The sequence below is a fragment of the Onychomys torridus genome, chromosome 2 (genome assembly GCF_903995425.1).
Source record: "Onychomys torridus chromosome 2, mOncTor1.1, whole genome shotgun sequence".
Classification (NCBI taxonomy): domain Eukaryota; kingdom Metazoa; phylum Chordata; class Mammalia; order Rodentia; family Cricetidae; genus Onychomys; species Onychomys torridus.
The window spans coordinates 144,221,855-144,240,749 of NC_050444.1; the positions used below are offsets into that span (position 1 = coordinate 144,221,855).

The 18,895-nt window shown below is 42.8% G+C and overlaps 1 protein-coding gene and 2 non-coding genes across 19 annotated transcripts in view; all 3 read left to right on the forward strand.

The window, feature by feature from the left end:
- Window positions 1-18,895, forward strand: part of Pum1 (pumilio RNA binding family member 1) — a 125,702-nt gene that overhangs the window by 93,066 nt on the left and 13,741 nt on the right. For 12 of the 17 annotated variants that reach the window (XM_036177838.1, XM_036177841.1, XM_036177843.1 and 9 more), the window contains 7 exons: window positions 215-353; window positions 1,081-1,224; window positions 2,200-2,493; window positions 3,557-3,793; window positions 12,946-13,213; window positions 14,586-14,715; window positions 16,523-16,657. In XM_036177838.1, coding sequence (XP_036033731.1) covers window positions 215-353; window positions 1,081-1,224; window positions 2,200-2,493; window positions 3,557-3,793; window positions 12,946-13,213; window positions 14,586-14,715; window positions 16,523-16,657 — 1,347 coding nt within the window. The remainder of the gene's footprint in view (window positions 1-214; window positions 354-1,080; window positions 1,225-2,199; window positions 2,494-3,556; window positions 3,794-12,945; window positions 13,214-14,585; window positions 14,716-16,522; window positions 16,658-18,895) is intronic. The other 5 variants (XM_036177842.1, XM_036177855.1, XM_036177845.1 and 2 more) reach the window with 1 other exon arrangement.
- LOC118579002 lies at window positions 458-530 on the forward strand. Its single transcript, XR_004944375.1, has one exon. It is a non-coding gene; the product is annotated as a small nucleolar RNA SNORD103/SNORD85 (small nucleolar RNA).
- Window positions 17,361-17,443, forward strand: LOC118578999. Its single transcript, XR_004944372.1, has one exon. It is a non-coding gene; the product is annotated as a small nucleolar RNA SNORD103/SNORD85 (small nucleolar RNA).

Genomic DNA, 18,895 nt, shown 5'->3' on the forward strand with positions numbered 1-18,895 from the left:
GGCCATGTGATGAAACCGTTATAAGAAACTTTTTATTGTTGGGTGGTTCCAGGACTATACAGAGAAACCCTGCCCCCTAAAATGAATAAAGAAATTAGTAATAAGAAAGAAATATTTTATTATTGTTAGCATTTAAAAAGCCAACTCTAGTAAGGCATATAGTGTGTCCTTAATAAACTTCTTGTGAGATGGCATTTCTGCCTCTTATTCCTAGGTTCTTCGTGGAGGAGCTAGCCAACGTCCTTTGACCCCAAATCAGAACCAGCAGGGACAACAAACAGATCCCCTTGTAGCAGCTGCAGCAGTGAATTCTGCTCTTGCCTTTGGACAAGGTCTGGCTGCGGGTATGCCAGGTAAGGTTGTGCTGATGTTCCTAATACTTTGCTAGGTCAACAAAATGTGTATTCGAGGAGAATGGCCAGTGCTTTTGGCTTGTCCCAGCCTGTTAGGATTGGCGACTGGCAGGGATGATACATACTTGCCCTCACTTAGACCAGAGGTCGTTGATGAGAGCTTTGTTCTGAGCCAGTCATTGGTCATCCTTACATGTGAGAGATCTGTGAGTACCCCCACAGATTATTAGAATGGGAGCTTTATTTTGTGGGTAACCTGTTTGAGGGGTATTCTTTGGTTTTGGTCTAAATGCTTGTGTATTCAAACATGTAAGCCTATAAGGACCATTCTTCTCCAAACTACCACAACAGCTTAGAGTTACTATAGATTTTAGCAACTGGAATATGGAGATTTTATTCTGGCACATTAGCAGCCGCAGTACTCAGGAACCTGAGTAAGGTTACCCCTGTTGTTAAGCAGAGAGCCTTTGACTTTAAACACTGTCCCACCAATACTGTTGAGATAGTCTGATAACCTAGACAGCTATGGCTAATGGATAGGTAGCATTTACAGGAAAGTAGAACTGGAGTGCTGTGAGATTTCATCATGTCACTTAGAATGGCCATGTGGTTTAATGCTTACAAATGTGTGGTTCAGGAATTTGCACCTAATACTTTGCACAATGGTTAAAACACTGGCAGCGGAGACTGATATTGTCTATATTTGTGTGCTGTTCACTATCCCCAGGTTATCCAGTCTTGGCACCTGCTGCTTACTACGACCAAACTGGTGCCCTCGTGGTGAATGCAGGGGCGAGAAATGGTCTTGGGGCTCCAGTTCGGCTCGTAGCTCCAGCTCCAGTCATCATTAGCTCCTCAGCTGCACAAGCAGGTGAGCTTTATTTTGGCGGACTCTAGAGGGGGAACTAATGGGTGGGCTGGTTGACAGCAATACTCTTCAGATAGGGTGTAATAATGTGTTTTAATTGGAAAATCTCAATATAGGTTTTCTTACCCTGTAATATTTCAAAGAGAATCAGAAGCTGCAAAGCAGTCTGGTGGATTCAGATTCTGTTGGTGGTTCTGTGGCACCTGAATAGATTCGGGATCATGCACAGGGAATGGCACTTGAGGCAGTATTCCAAAGACTAACAGCACATTGTTTCTCTTGGGAGGTGGGGGATGGGGCTTATTTTGGCATAGTGATGAGAAGAAGACATGGGGAACCTTGAGAACTGACAGAATAATGAATTGATTGCATGGTAAAGTTTTCTTTAAGCTTTTCATGAGTTTTTAAAAATGAGAGTAAGCTGTGGGTGGTAGCACATACTTCTGATCCCAGTTCTCTGGAGGCAGAGGGAGACAGATCTAAGTTCAAATTCCATTCCAGTCAGGGTTATATAGTGCAACTCTGTCCCTAAATACAGATGTACATACATGCATACATGGATGAGAGTAAAGGAACTATCATGTAAAGAGCAGTATGTTAAAAAGAAGTTGAAAGTGTATGAATAAAATAGTTTCAGGGGAAAAAAATCTCCATGGGCATATATAGAATTTGAGATTTTAGGAAGTAGTTGTATTTAATGTGTCTGTATAATACTTGAGCCACTTTTAAACTGGAGACACTTAGATCTGCTTCTAGCAAAGAGAGATTGTCCTGTGCAATTTTCAAGTCAATAATACAAATAAGACAAGCTTCTGATCAAAGATAGATTTATACAGTTCTTTACAAGGTCAGTGTTAGCCTTGAAAAGATACAGTAGTATTAAAAGTTTTCTTTTCCTTTTTCTTTTTTTAATGGATACAGTACAGTCTGCGTGTGTGACTAGTGCCTTAGCCTAATGGTTTGCTTTCTTCTGCACAGCTGTTGCAGCGGCTGCAGCTTCAGCAAATGGGGCAGCTGGTGGTCTTGCTGGAACCACAAATGGACCTTTTCGACCCTTAGGCACCCAGCAGCCCCAGCCCCAGCCCCAGCAGCCCAGTAACAACCTGGCTTCCAGCTCCTTCTATGGCAACAACTCTCTGAGCAGCAACTCCCAGAGCAGCTCTCTCTTCTCTCAGGGCCCTGCCCAGCCTGCCAACACATCCTTGGGATTCGGAAGCAGCAGCTCTCTTGGTGCCACCCTGGGGTCGGCCCTTGGAGGGTTTGGAACAGCAGGTAGAAGTGAGACTGAGAAGCTGTTAAAATGAATTTGAATAAGTTTTATAATCTTTCTGGAACCCTGACAGCTCATGGCACCCTGCACAGATAGTACAGGCAGTCTGGATCAAGTCCCTGGGCGTCTAGCCAGCCCACTTCACCCTCGAGATGTTGGACTATAGACATCATTATGCAGCCAGAGCCTCTTTAGGTCCATGCTCATGCTACTACTTCTGCTCACTTTGTCAGTTTGTTTCAGGCATTGAAAACTAGAGAGGTTCTTCCAGGCGTGTGGAGGGAACTAGGGCAGTATGACTGTTAAGGTGAAGACTAGGAATCACTAAAGGTCACAGGGCTGGGTGCTTCACATTCATCATTGTGCCCGGGGGCTTGGTTTGACTATCTTAAACAGTTGGGAGTTTTATCTGTAGTGTTTTGAACAGTGTTGAGGGGGATCGATGCTGTGAAACATTGAGAGGAAGGATGCTTGACCAAAACTTTGTCTCGATGGGAGAAGCGTGCAAGCATGTAGTCTGACGGACAGTGGAATACTTGGAGTGGTTTTCAGCAGTGTGATTTCAGAACAGAAGGGCATGTTTGAGAGAAGGTGTACTAACTGGAGCTGTAGTCTAGCAGTAGCTCCTGATGGAGCCCACCAAGACGACAGGCCTGCATAAGAAAGTCTTGTGTAGTGGGGCAGCGCCCTGCGTACACATCTTTTTTCTGTATTCCATTTTTCTGCCAGAACCATTTGGCTGATGAAAGGCAGTCTTTCTAGTTCCTTTCACTTTCCCGTAGCTCATGTGGCCGGCAAAGCTTTTTAACCTGTCCCCATCCCATACTGTTTGTGACCCTAAAGGAAGGTAAATTTGGCATATTTGTGTGATGGCTTGAATAATATCTCTGTTACCCCAAGCCACGTCCTCTTTATCACCCTAGAACTGCTACATTAACAGTTAGGCTGTCTCTGACACATTTGTGGTGGTAAGGAGTCTGGATCAAAGTGTTAGGAACAGGCCCCTGGGCTTGTTCTTCAAAGAACAGGCCTGTTCTTATCTGCATTGTTTTAATTCCATTTTAGTTGCAAACTCCAACACTGGCAGTGGCTCCCGCCGTGACTCCCTGACTGGCAGCAGTGACCTTTATAAGAGGACATCGAGCAGCTTGACCCCCATTGGACACAGTTTTTATAACGGCCTTAGTTTTTCCTCCTCTCCTGGACCCGTGGGCATGCCTCTCCCTAGTCAGGGACCAGGACATTCACAGACACCACCTCCTTCCCTCTCTTCACATGGATCCTCTTCAAGCTTAAACCTGGGTAAGAACCATTATCTAACACCACCTCGAACGCTAGAAATCTCTTGCCACCAATGACATTACTTTGCATAAGCAAAGGATACAAGTCCTTTGTGGTCCCTGGAAGTGTCCTGGTTTCTGTGCCTTTGGCAAACACCTCAAGTTGCTCAGGTTTACCTGTAGCTTCACAGCAGTTGGGGGTCGCTTAGCATCTGGATCCACCCTGTGTGTCCATTCTCGCTTCAGTGGGAACATTTACTCTTGGGCAAACACAGTAAACCTCATCACAGTGAGGCAGAAGGACACAGAGAGAAGCATAGTCACTAGTATAGCACCCGTAATGACACCACACCCAACAGGTTGCTTGCTTACTTTGTAGAGTCTTCTCTTCCCTTGGCATAAAAGTCAGTAGCTTGCTTTTTCACACAAAGCATTTCACTGATTTTTTTTTCTTTTTTTGCCAGATTCTTAAGTATTTATAAATGTGCTCCAAACCTATGGTCTATTAATAACTGGATTTATATACTTTCCTTTGTCATACACTTAGATTCTTTTATGTGTGGGATTTTTAGAAGAGACATTGGGTTCCCAACAGCAGGCTTTAAGAACAATAGGAAAATTATAGTAGCACTGGGCAGGGGTGCAGATTTCTTATCCAGAAACAAGGCACCACTCCCCTCGTTTCTCAGGTATGGATTTCAAGGTACTAATTTACTTTCCAAATGGGGAAAGTTGAATTAGAGAAGCGGAGAACACAATTTATGAGCAAATGGTGAGGTGAGGGTGCTATTTTATGTTGGTGACTGATTTTAAATGAGAATGTCCTGGACAAATCAGGATATGCTTACTAGAACATTCTGCCCAGCATGTTTAAATGTGGCTTCAGGGACTTGGCAGTAGGGACTAAATAAAAGTGATAGCATGATTTCATTTGGAAAGACATTTATACAAACCAAGAAAAATTGGATGATGTCTACAATAAATAGTTATTATTGTCAAAGAATGGTGTCTTTAAGTTTGAAGGCACGTTTCACACTGTGTGTGTGTACGTACACACGCTCACGTGTATATGCATGCATGTGTATACTCGAGTACGTGTCCAGATGTGTGTGTATTCTGAAGTAGAGAGAACTTAGAAGGACATTTCTTACCACAATGGACAGACGAGTGGATGGGATATGTTGGATAGCGGTGTTTCTCAGCAACGGAAAGCCTGGCTGTAATGTAGAAGCAGGGGGGACAGGCTGAGAGAGGGAGGACCGAGCAGTCACTGTCTTCATTTACCTGCCTTACTTTTTGCGCCTCTGGGATTCATAGGGCTAGGTTAGCAGTACCTCATTCCACATGTGGGGTTCTTCTCCAGAGCTTGAGTACCTTGCCTCGCTTGTCTCATATTTTTTTTAAATTCTAAATCATGGATTTTCAACGTATATCCTTGTTATGTGATGTGCCCAGTTTGTTTGTTTTTTTAATTTTTTGAAAGAGCACAATATAACTAAATTTATAAAGTTTTGTTGAGTTGTTTGTGTGTTGTTGCTTTGTTTTGTCAATATTTTTGGTTTTTAGCTTTTTTTAAAAAAAAATATATGGAGTGTTTCACTTGCATGCATGTTTATGTCCCTGGTGTCCAAAGAGGCCAGAAGAGAAGGTCAGCTCTTCTGAAACTGGAGGTAGAAACAGTTGTGAGTCACTGTATGAGTGCTGGGAAGCCATTCTAGGTCCTTGAGAAGAGCAGCCCATGCTCTTGTCTGCTGAGCCATCTCTCCAACCTAGCTGTCTTCTAATTAAGCTAGGTTTTGTTTGTTTAAGGTGGCAGCCAGATGTATCCAGTGGTTTGTAGTTTTTTCAACTCCTGAACTTAGTGCGGTGGCTCTGGGTGTTCATACTGATTCATACAGGAGGCCTTTACACTCTGCAGCCTCTCTGTAATCACCGACTCAGTAGTCAACATTCGGTAGACTATTCCAAGAAAGCAGTTACCTTGCCTAGTAATTATTTCTGTGTGCCTAAGAACCCTCAGCGGCTTTACGTTTATTTCTATTTGTTTTCAGGCCATTTCATGTATACTGTTGAATAAATTGTATTGGCTGTAAGTTGTGTGGCTGTCAAGGTAAAGCTTTTATAGTATTTACAACATCTCATGCCCACCCATTTGCACTTCATCCTGATCTTAACTGCAAATAACAATGATGAATTTAACTTGCACTTTATTTTTCCTCTTTTTTTATATTGGTCTGTGATATATTATATGCCAATAGGGAGTTGAGCCATTTTCCGTTTTTGTGGACCCATCACCTTTTGTCCTGCCACTCCCATTTCATGGGCACTTGTGCCTGCTTTGGCTGTTACAGGGAATGCAGCTATGAATATTTTAATGGGAGATTTTGTAGATGTGCTGTTTCCCTAGGAGCAGATTGTGTGTATTCCAATGTCTCTACTTCCTCATTAACTTTTTTGGTCTGATTTTTAGAGCTGTTTTAGTGGACATGTGGTTTTATTTTACATTTGCTGCTGCCTTATGATCCCAGAGCATTTTTGGGAGGAGGTTGAGACAAAGTCTTAACCTGTAACCCAAGCTCCCTTCCAACGTGGAATCCTGCTTCAGCCTCCCAAGTGCTGATTTTATATGCCCTGGCTTTAGAGCATTGTTTTATGTGCTTATTAACGTTTAGTCTTCTTTGAAATCTCTCTGTGTTTTCTCATTTAAAACTTTGGCTTACTTGATTTATATGAAGTCTTTGTGTTCTCATCTTTTTTTTCTCCCATTTAAAAAATGATGTTTTTAAAACTTGTCAGTTTGAATTTTGGTAATGTTTACTTTATTTAACTTTTGATTATCTAGGAGGTCTTGAATACATTTTTCTATCTTTAAGAGTTTTATTGTTCTTTCCTTTTTTAAGTTCACTTTTCTAATTTAACTTTAAATTATGTGTAGGTGTGTATGAATGTGAGTAGAGGTACCCTGGAGCTGAAGCTGTGAGCCACCTGACATGAGTGCTGGGAACCAAGCAGTCCTTGGGAGAGCGAGCAGCAAGTGCTTTACCCCCAAGTTGTATTGTTTTAACTCCTAAACTTAATGTGTTCATTTTGAGTTAATGTTGTCTTGTGGGGTAAGGATTCATCCATCCTGGCTTATGGATTCCAGTACCCTTTTAAAATTGAATTTTTTATTTCATGCTCATTCTTGTTTTGTCTGCATGTGTGTCTTTATGAGGGAGTCAGATAGATCCCCTTTGACAGGCAGTTGTGACCTGCCATGTGGTTGCTGGGAATTGAGTTCAGATCCTCTGGAAGAGCAACCAGTGCTCTTAACCACTGAGCCGTCTCCCTAGCCCATCCTGGACCTTTTTTTTCCCCCCAGCAAAATTTGTAGTTTTCAGTGTGTGATTTAGATGCTACTCTAAGTGGAATTGTGTTCTACTTTAGGATTGTTTTGTTTTCAAAATTTAACCGAGGTTTGTATACTAGTTTTATTCAGAAAACTCATTGTTTTGTTTATTCTAATGATTTTAGGTGAATGTCCAAGACTTTCTCTATAATAGGATAACAAGGAACATATATTTTGTCTGTATTTCTGGTCTTGGGGGTAGTGTTTGTTTATTTGCCCTGAAGTTGGATATTGTAATGGACCTTTTATGAGGCTGAAAAAGCTTCCCACAATTACGAGTTGAGTTTTGTTGTGAATAGGTTTTGGTATTGCCAGGTGCTTTCTGTCTTTGTTGATCATGGTAGAACTCATTTTGTGAAGATTTTGGTTGAGTTGTATATCTGTTTTCATGAAGTATAGGTATTTTCCTTTTGTGTAATATGTTTGTGTGACAAGCTTGGTGTCAGGGTGGTATTGACCTTTTATAAGTATCCCACTCTCCTATAGTTTCTGGGCATTATTTCTCTAATTGTTTATAAAATTCACCAGTAAAGCCATCTTAGCTTATTTATAATAAGATTTTTAGTTACTAATTTACTTTCTTTATGTCTGAACTCTTATGTATGGCTTTATGTTTTGTGTTTCTTTTGAGACAGGGTTTCTCTGTGTATCTCTGCCTCTCTTGGAACTCAGGGTAGACCATGCTGGCCTCCAGAGATTCCTCCTGGCTCTGCCTCCTGAGTCCTGGGATTAGAGGTGTGTGCTACCACCGCTTAGCAGGTTTCATGTTTCTAAAATCAGGTTTGGTAATGGTAATTGAGCTTTGTAGGAGATGTATCCATTTCATGTACATTCTCAGTTGTCATAAATTGTAATTAGGGCTAGTCTGATAGTTCAGCTGGTATAACTCTAGCCGTGCAAGCCTTGACAACTCATGTTGGTTGGATTCCTTGGACCCACATAAACGTGAAAATAGATAACTCCACAAAGTTGTCTTTTGACCTCCACTGACATCACCCTTCCTCCAATTAAAAATATATGCATTTTAAAAAAAGATTTATTTATGTATTATGTATACAATGTTCTGTCTGCATGTATCCCTGCCCAGCAGAAGAGGGCACCAGGTCTCATTACAAATGGTTGTGAGCCACCATGTGGGTGCTGGGAATTGAACTCAGGACCTCTGGAAGAACAGTCAGTGCTCTTAACCTCTGAGGCATCTCTCCAGCCCTTGATTTTTTTTTTTTTTTAAAGAAAGTTTCTTCATTCTCTCCCTCACATCATTCATTCATTCGTAAATGGGTGCACACATACATACATTCATAGTGTGTAAACATACACACATGTTTGCAAAAGCATATGAAATATGACTCTAAGCAAGGCTGATGATATAAACAAGAACTCATTTGAGCTGTGGTCATGTAGCTCATTTGCAATTTACATGTGAATTAGATGACGCCCATGCACCCACACTTTTGCTTAAAGTGTCTCTTTCATTCAGTACAAGTGTTGGGGTTGGTGTTCTGTTAGGCTCTTTCAGAAGTCTGATGTTCTTACTTTCTGCTCCGCTTACCCATGTATCTGTGTTGTACCCATCATGCCCCTATTTCCCTGGTGTCTTTCTCCATGCTTACTGTTTTCTACAGACCCCAATTGTGCCTTCTAAAGCTCTTGAGAATCAGAGGTAGCTGAGAGAAGTTCTAGTCTTGTGTGACCTGCAGTCCTCCGGCATTTTGGACTCCGGAGAGCTGTGATGGTTCCCACCTCCACAGTGGAAGCAGCGTGCAGTCCTGCTACGCTCTGGGTTGGGGAGGAGATTTCTAGGGGTTTGGTTTTGTTGTCGAGACAGGGTCTCTCTATGTAGACCAGGCTGGCCTCTGCCTGAGCCTTCCTAATGCTCCAGGGATTATGGTGGGGACCACACTTGGAACCACCATATAATTTTGTTAGCACATAGAAGTCTTTTCTGCCTAACCTTTGCCTAACTTAGATTAAACTAGAAACAGGAACCTCTCCTTGGGCCCTTGTCATCTGTGAGGCTCACTGACTGGACATGCTTTTTTTTAAAAAAAATAAATAAATATTGATTGATTGATTGATTGATTGATTGTGTATATATGAAAGAGGGAGCCAGATCCCATTACAGATGGTGTGAGCCACCATGTGGGTGCTGGGAATTGAACTTAAGACCTCTGGAAGAGCAGTCAGTGCTCTTAACTAATCTCTGAGTCACCTCTCCAGCCCCTGGACATGGTTTAATGCAGTTTTCTTTTCTTCTTTTTAAATTTAGGCCCAGGCTGGCCTCGAACTCACGGGGATCTGTTTGGCTCTGCCTCCTGAGAGCTGGGATTAAAGGCATGCACCACCGCTGCCTGATTGAGAGTCTTTTGTTTTTAAAATATTTAAGTGAACATAGCTGCCTTTTTTATGTATTGGAGGTGAGGATATAGCCCAGTGGTTGAGTATGCACCACCACTGCCTGATTGAGAGTCTTTTGTTTTTAAAATATTTAAGTGAACATAGCTGCCTTTTTTATGTATTGGAGGTGAGGATATAGCCCAGTGGTTGAGTTTTTGCCTAGCATGAGTGCTCATCTTCAGTCCTCACCACAGAGGGGATGTATGGTGTGGGTGTGTCACTGGGTAGTGGTGGTCTGAGCCCATGATGACAGACCATAAAACCTCTAAACAGCTAGAGCACGCTTTAAGTAGGGCATCTAAGCCCTCAATTGCTATGGAATGTTGGTTCAAGACACTGTCAAAGTATATAGAAAATGGGAAAGTTGAGCCAGCTTTGAAGAGCCCTGTGTTAATTGTTCCTTTTATAAATGACTTTCACACACAAGCACCACTTAGAGTGATTTGTGCACACAGATTCCTGCAGGTGGAGTAACTGCTAGGACCTGGACAGGTGTGGGTTTGTTTTGTTTTGTTTTTGACATTCCTAATCCAAGAGCAATTTGGCTAATAAATACTGAAAATCTGTTTGTTTGCTTATTTTCGTTGTTGTTTATTTATTTATTTATTTTTGGTTTTCTGAGACAGGGTTTCTCTAGCTTTGGAGCCTGTCCTGGACTAGCTGTGTAGGCCTGGCTGGCCTTGAACTCACAGAGAGCCACCTGCCTCTGCCTCCCGAGTGCTGGGATTACAGCTGTGTGCCATCACCGCCCGGCAAAAATCTGTTTTTTGCTAGATGTGTTTCAGAAAAGGACCAGAGGACCTCAGGTGTTGTTTATTTGTTTGTTTTGTTTTGTTTTGTTTTGTTTTCAATCTTCAGTTTTAAGAACAATTGAGATAGTGCTTTAATGTATGGAGAAATACTACTTGGCCCGTGCAGAATATATCTATAAATTGCCAGATTACTTACCTGAGAAAGTTTTTCTCTTTCAGAGATTTGTATATACTTCTTTTCTCATTATTAAAAGAACCAGTGTGTCAAAATTTGAACAGAGGCATATTAGCTATCATTCCCTCTAGCTTTTTAAATTATGTATTAGTATATTTTGTCCACAGTAACAAAGTCTAGCCAATGTTCACTTCAACAATACTGCATTTATCAGTGTGTATAACTGGAAACTGAGAGGGAGGGCAGTGTGGGGGATTATTTGTGGAATTATTCACCTTGGTGCTAAGGACCTGGCTTCCTTTCAGCATATCTTCTGCTTTGTCAGTGACCTCCTGATACAATACCTGATGTTACTGTGAGTGTTGTATGTGTTTGTACTGTTCCTTCTTAGGTAACATGCTTAGTGTGACCACCACGTCTGCAGTACCTGCTGCCCCAACCACCTTGTGACCATTTCTGACTAGAATGGAGAGCAATCATTAGGCTCCCACCCCCCAGCCCCCCATAAATCCATTTGTGTTTAGAAGTACTGTGGGATGTGATGAGAACAGCAGCTTCTCGAAGAATGAGGAAAGTTGATGTAACTGAGCCTGAAAACAAGCCACATACAAGCTGTAAGAGCTGTGACCTTAGGGCTAAGGCCTTGTTTTCCATTCTGGCTATTAGAACTTCTGTGTATTACATTTTTGGATGACAGTGTTTTCTCTCAGGCTCTAGTTTTCTATTAGGTAAGTGTCTCATTGAGAACCATGGGAAGCATCTATGGAAGAACTAAGTATAGACAGACACTCAGGAACTGTTTTCCACAGTATAACTTTAGTAATTATTATTATTATTATTATTATTATTAGTAGTAGTAGTAGTAGTAGTAGTAGTAGTATTGTTTTAGCTTTATTGCTTTGATTGAGAGCTAGACTTTGGAAGCTGGGTCCTGGAATTTGTGGAGACATCCAAGTTAGGTCTCTTTCTCTAGCTGCCATTAAATGCCTTAGCAAGTACCGTTCAGAGCGTACGGAGATGGAAGGAAGCAGTTCTAGCCGGTGGCATTGCTCATGGGTTTGGAATTGCTGTTCATCATGTCTTTGTGCTTGAGGTGGTGTTTCTCAATACCTAGCTGTTTTGGGTTGGTTTGTTTCTAATGATTGGAGGAAAACAGCCTGGTGCTAGGATACACCTCAGTGGCAGAGCTTTTGACTGACATGCAGAAGACCTAATGGCAGCCTTCACAATGCCAGGAAAAAAAATATTCTTTGTCATGCAATACAAGTTAAAACATATGAACCAAGCTGGGTTCAGTGGCACACACCTTTAATCCTAGCACTTGGGAGGCAGAGGCAGGCGGTTCCCTGAAACGGATGACAGCTGGGGTTACACAGAGAAACGCTGTCTTCAAAAAAACCACAACACAAACCATGTGAACCTTAAGAATGATTGAAAAACAAGGATCCCTGTTAACTTACTATGCTACTTTGTTGTGTGCATATGTGTTGTCAAGTGGAGCCTAGTGCTAGGCCCATGCTTGCGTAGACTCCACCACTGACCCACATTCCAGCAGTGCTTTACTTTTGTTAGGCATTTTGGTCATAGCTCTGTCTTACCTGTTAGGGACTCAATTTATACCCTGTTCACCAATCAGGGCAGTATTATGTGGCATGAAAGGTGTTTATTGCTTCACCGTATAGACTTGGTCCCATGGAAGTTGTTAACAGCTGTCTGTTGATGAGGAATTTGAAAACCAGCCATCTGCTTTAAATGGGAGATTTCCAAATAATTCCTTCAAAGAAAGCTTTCCAGGAGTTTCTGGTATATAAATTTCCCTCTCCTTATACTACTGTAAAGCAAGTGCTCTACCACTGAGCTATATTCCCACCCATTTATGCTGTTCTTAGCGGATGGGCTTTAGCTGGGAGTGAAGGTTAGTTAGAAGTGGAGTGAGTCTCTGTAGTGCTCTGAGTGGACAAGCTCAGAAGCCTCAGTGTGCTTTGAATTTTCTGAGTCCTTATTGCAGATGCTGTGCCCTATTTTATTTATTAAGGACATACAATGTATTGCTCCATTCTTTTTACTCAGTTTCATTTTCTCCTTTTTAGGTAGTTCTGGGGATTGACCCCAGAGCCTCAAGCATGCTAGCAAGTGCTCATCTTTGAGTTGCATCTCCAACACTGTAGCACCACTTTTGCTATCAGTCTGCTATCAGTGGTTAAAACAAAACAACCACCAGACAAACAAAAACCCCAAATAAATATTTCTTTCTCAATCTTTGTGCAAATGTTTCCTTCCAGATTGATGAGTGGGCCTTAAGAAAGTCACAGTAGTAGTAGAATTGTCTGATTGTAACACAGTGGCATGGAAGAAGTGAGGTGATGCAGGCTTGTGGAAGGGGGGCGGGAGGGGGTGCTTTTTCCTTTTTAATGAGGTTCCCCTAAGCTTGGACTGAGGGTTTTCTGTTGTGTAACCAACAGGGGGACTCACAAATGGCAGTGGAAGATATATCTCTGCCGCTCCTGGTGCCGAAGCCAAGTACCGCAGTGCAAGCAGTGCCTCCAGCCTCTTCAGCCCCAGCAGCACCCTGTTTTCTTCCTCTCGTTTGCGATACGGAATGTCTGATGTTATGCCCTCTGGCAGGAGCAGACTTTTGGAAGATTTTCGAAATAACCGATATCCTAATTTACAACTACGGGAGATTGCTGGGCATATAATGGAATTTTCCCAAGACCAGCATGGGTCTAGGTAAGGACCTGGCTTTGGCCCCAGTATAACTGCAATCTGTTCTGTAAATTCCATGCCTTAGATAGGTACATGCCACATCATAAAAGCATAATACCTTTTGTGATTCACAGTATGCCTCTGCTGTGCCTCCTAGTGTTTTATTTCAGAGGGATATGGGCATGGGGTCACCAGATGATCAAATATTTGAAAAGAGCATTTAGTGGTCTGGCCTATGTGGACTTTAAGCAAACTTTTTACATTTATTGAGCAAGTAGCCTGTGTTTCTCGTTCACAAAAACCTCTTAAAATATTGTTGTTTGCCACTGGGCATGGTGGTACATACCTGTAATTCCAGTACCCAAGAGGCAAAGGTAGGAGGATTTCTACAAGTTCAGGCTATCTTGTTCTACACTAAGATCTTGTTTTATATACACCACCACCTAAAGTTGCACCCATCTCTACTTGAAGAAACAGTCTTCCCAGGAAGCCCTGTGTAGGCCCTGCAATGGTCAGCACTGTTTAAGATCTGTTCTGGAGTAGACACTGTCACATGACAGTGTGGATCCCAGTTCTTTGGAGCAGGACAGGCCTGATGGAGAGCTCTAGGAGCTTCCTAGAGGGATACACTGGGCTTAGGGATGCTGCCTTAAGCTGAGAGGATATCACTCATCATCCTTTCCATATGTGTTATGGTTTTCTTCCTTTCCATGTTTAGGGAAACTCCTAATGGTCTCCCTGCTCTGTAGCTTCTGCCAGCCACCTCCCCTGAGGAGTGGAGGCCAGGTGCAGAGACAGCAAGGTTTTCTTACGTAGTCACTTGAATGAGTCTGACAAGTAGCATAGCACTATTTCAGATGCTAAAGAATGCCTCTCTTTATAGATGTCGGTCATAGAATAGAGTAAGGACCATGAGCCTTATGTTTCCAGTGAGGGACTGATTTCTAAAGATCAAAATCAAGCAGAGCTGGTGCTTTTGTACATATGCCATCCAGTAGCGCAGCACACTAGAACAGAAATATACTTTTGAAAGTTGGATTGTGTTAGAGGAATTCCCCCTTTCAGAAATCTTCCCTTGGAGAGCTTGAGATTGATTTAAACAGCCCAGCAGCCCAGCATGATGATGCACCTCTTTCATCCTAGCATTCGGTAGGCGGAGGCAGGAGGATTTCTCTGTTTTGTTTTTTTTTTTTTAAGGTCAGCCTGGTCTACATAGTAAGTTCTAGACCAGCCAAGGCTACACAGTGAGACCCTATCTAAATAAACAAACAGATAATACCCACTGAATTTATTGGGCACATGGGCCACATGTTGTAGAACTGATCTATCAAGTGACGCACACCTTTGCAAATCATCTCTGTGTGTGGTTTGATTGCCCCTTCACTCTGTTCTTCAGATTCATTCAGCTGAAACTAGAGCGTGCCACAGCAGCTGAGCGCCAGCTTGTCTTCAATGAAATCCTCCAGGCTGCATACCAACTTATGGTGGATGTGTTTGGAAATTACGTCATTCAGAAGTTCTTTGAAGTATGTCTTTGTTCTTTCTGCTCTTTGACTTTGAGAATCTCCAGAGCATTTATTTGATTTTTGTTGGCTTTTTGATGCACAGCTGCTCATTTCAGCCTTTAAAATGAAGTTATAGGGTCAGTGTTTCTATAGTTCTTTATCAGTGTTAAATGCCCACACAGATGTGCTCTGGAAGTGAGGTTTAACAACTGTCTCCATGTGAGACCCAGCACAGTATGTAGACCAGACTGAGCTTGAACTCATAGAGATCCACCTGCCTGTGTGTCTGTCTTCCAAGTGCTGGGCTTAAAGGCACGCACCACCATACTTGGCCTTTAAAAAAAGATTGTTTTTAAAAATCATGTTTATATACATGGAAGGAGGGTGTCTGAAGAGGCCTGAGACATCGGATCCCCTGAAACTGGAGTCAGGCAGTTGTGAACTGCCTGATGGGTGCTGGGAATCAAACTCAGGTCCTCTGGAAGAGGGATAACTTGTTCTACAGCCTCCAGCACAATGGCTCAGATGCTCACAGTGGGGAATTTTAGCAGAATTACAATAAGACATTGTGGGAGTGAAAAACAGTGAAAAATACAGAAGGGCTTGGCTCTGTGCACCAGCCTCAGTGTTTTCACTGTGGCCTGGAGTTGCGTGCATGGGGGCTTCCTCTGGCCTTGGCTCCTTTGTTTGCCTGTTAACTTGAGTCATGGGCTCAAGTCTCTTTGGAAGTATATTAGTGATGAATAGTGTCAACTCCCTTTGATAAGTTAAAATCTCAAAGACTTGGGTTTATTTTTACATTTTATTTTTATGTTAATAATTACAATATTGTTATTGCTTGCCATTGTCACCAGCTTCAAGCTGTTGGATGACACAATACCATGAGAGAAAGGATCAGGTGTGGGGACAGTGGAACTCTGAGCATATCTGCCTACAAACAAATCTACACATTTCTTATTTGTGTGAAGGTTTAAGAGTGGCTTTCTCAGACTTTACCTGCCCACTTTCCTCATGAACTCTTAGTTGCTCAGTTATCCAGCTGCACTAAGAAACTAATAGCTTGTGCCTCTGACTCTGGACTGTCTGTCTGTACTGCCGTTTTGTCACTGATAGTAAAAGTGCTATAGCATATGCAGCTTGAGATGTCAGAGCAAATGTGAAGTGTAGCCCTGTGCAAGTCAAAGAACCTCCCTTGGCCCGTGGGTGGAACATGTAGATGTGGACATTCCCATGATGATTCTATTCAGATGAGAACAAAAAGCCAAGGATGGAAAACGGCTCTCTGGAAAACAGTGTATAGTGTAATCTCTTGGGTTTCTTAGCTTCTCCTTTCAAAGGCTTCATGTTAATAGCCTTCAAGTTAATAGTGTCCTTAAAAGACACTTATTCACAGGAATGTTGTGTGCATTTAGCTCGCACTTGGCAGAGTCACTTGGATGACAGGGCTTGCCAACCATGACCTTGCCTATATACATGGGCTGCCCTATACAGCATGGGTCATCACATCGCTCCTAGGCATGTCAAGCTTTTTGAAGACTGTATGGAATAACATTTAGAAATTAATGTTAATACCTTAATTCCTTAGGGCATTAAATAAAAAATAAATATTTTTTATAAGGTGGCCAAGACATTGCTGAGCATTAAGAAGAAAGTTTTTCAGGTCAGAAGCTGGGAACTGCTGGCTTTGGGGAACAGTGGCTCCTTAACAGGTGTGGTTGGCCCTAGACAATAAGGCAGCAAGAAGTCACAACACAGGTTAAAGGAGACTTTTGTTTTCTCTGGGCTTTCTCCTTTATTTAAGTAATGGTGTCTCACACATTATGTCTAGTTTGGCAGCCATGAACAGAAGCTGGCTTTGGCTGAACGGATTCGAGGGCACGTCCTGTCATTGGCACTGCAGATGTATGGCTGCCGAGTAATCCAGAAAGCTTTGGAATTTATTCCCTCAGACCAGCAGGTAATTGTAAGTTTCCCTTTCGCTTTTCTCTTGGTGTTTCTCTGTGGTGTGTGCAGTGAGCTGTGAAGAATGTCGGTATGGAGGCTCATTGCTAGTTTATAGGGGTGCTTATGGCTTCCCATCTGCAGAGCAAGCAGGAAGTATGTTTCTAGTGGATCAGGTATTTTGTGTGAAACCATTTCTAGCCTTACCTTTTTGAGCAGTGAGTAGCCTAAGTAGCTGCAGTTTTACAGACAGGTTGTAACATGTAAAGTGCTGCTTAGCATTCTCTTCAGATGGCACCAAATATTCCAACAAACCTGAGTTTTGATTCAGCCCATTTACCCTCTCTTTCATTCTCTCTCTTGTTTATTGATCACATATTCAGGCCTGCTGTGTATCAGTGTTGGGCAGCATGGAGATGACTAAGGCCTGGTCCCTGCCGCTGGCCCACGGTGTGTCAGACAGGAGCAGTGGAAACAGTGCTGCCCGTGGAGGAGGCCTTCCTTCCACCCATGCAGAATCGGGCCTAGAGAGGGTGAGACAGGAGAAAGGGAACAGGGGCCCGAAGAGCTAGCTACTGTGAGTGAGGGTTGATAGGAGAGCCACCCAAGAGGCCCACAGGTAGGGAAGGCACACCACAGCTGTTGGTGCCAAGGCCTCTGGCCCGCACCCCTCAGCCTTTGTGCTCTGAGCTCCCTCAGCCTTGTCAGTGGAGGGGTTGCTGTTGTCTGGCAGTGATGACCCACTTGCCCTCACTGAGGACAAAGTTCGATAATGAGAATCTTTGTTATGGACTCGTTCTGAGCCAGGCACAATCCCACCAGCTCTGATTCAAACCTGTTCCACCATCAGCCAGTGGTGCACATGGTGGCAGTTGAAGACTGTGGAGCTCGGGGCATTTGGCTGAGTCTCATATCTAGGCACTTGAAGAAGCTGTGAAGGTGGGTGAGGTTGGAGACAGATCTGGGCCAGCTATGCACTGACTAGCTGAGTGTGAAGGTACATGGTAGACTCCCAACACTTTGGGAGACAGATGCTGGAGGATTATTCCAAGTTTGAAGCCAGTCATAGAAGGCTAGATAACAAGACCCTGTCCCCACCCTTCAAGAAAGGCGCTCTTTGTAATTACTTGCAGACCTGAGGCTTGTTCTGTTGTCCTCTGCCATTCACTGAGGTGTTAGGAATTTTAATGACCCTGGAGTTTTTCTTCGGTAATGATGGCCCTTTACTAAGGGAAAGCAGCCCTTCTGACCCTTCATCCTTTCCTCTCCTATCCCCACCTCACTGGCACCTTGTCCTGCCAGCTTTTTACCTTTCTCCAGGAGCTGTCGCTCTTCTTTCCCTCTCCGTCCTTATCCCAACTCTTCCTTTTCCACTTTTGTGGCAATACTAGGGGTTGGAACTGGGACTTTTCACAGGTCTCCTGCCTAAGGTGGCCGGCCTCCTGAGCAGCTGGAGTCATGGGCTTGTGCCACCAGGCAGAGAGCTCTTGTATTTGTCCTTTCTCTGGCCCAGTGTCTCTGTGGTACCTTGCTCTGAGTTTGGACTAGTCTTCTGCTGTGGACTATATACTTCGTTTTAAAATCATATTTATTATTTTAGATGAGTTTTATCATTTTTATGAGTATGTCTCCCAGGTAAATGGCTCTTCTGGTTAGTAAATGTTCTTTTGAGATCATGAATGTCTTCTGTTGGGTGATATTTTAGTTTCTCTGGAGTCAGTACCACAGAGATCCACAGACTGTTCACAAGTGGTACCTAGTTCAAGTGGCTGTAGCATTCTAGCAGAAATATTGAGGAGCACAGAGAAGTTAAAGCCCAGATGAATCAGTAGGAAAAATGGGGAGCAGATGTCTGCCCAGCCAGGTGTTTTTGAACAAGCTTTGAAATTTGTCTGCTCCATTGCTGCCTCATGGAGCTCTTTCTCACCTGGGTAAATTCTAGAACAACCTGTTATATATATATATATTAGAAGCTTACATGGTTATCAGAATACTGGTGTGATGAATTGTATGAGATTTTGATCCTGTGCACTTCATATAGGCTTTTTTCTTCTATTGGAAGATAACTATGATAGTTTTTTATTCTCAGGTCAGCCTTGACATTATTCTGTAGATTGGCCTTGAACTCTTGATCCTCCTGCTTCCCTCTCCCTAGTGCTTGGATTATAGGGTATACTACTAAACCCTGTCATGTTTTAAAAATAGTTCTCAGTAGGTAGTGTATGTAGGCTGACCTAGACGTTGCTGTGTGGCAACTCTA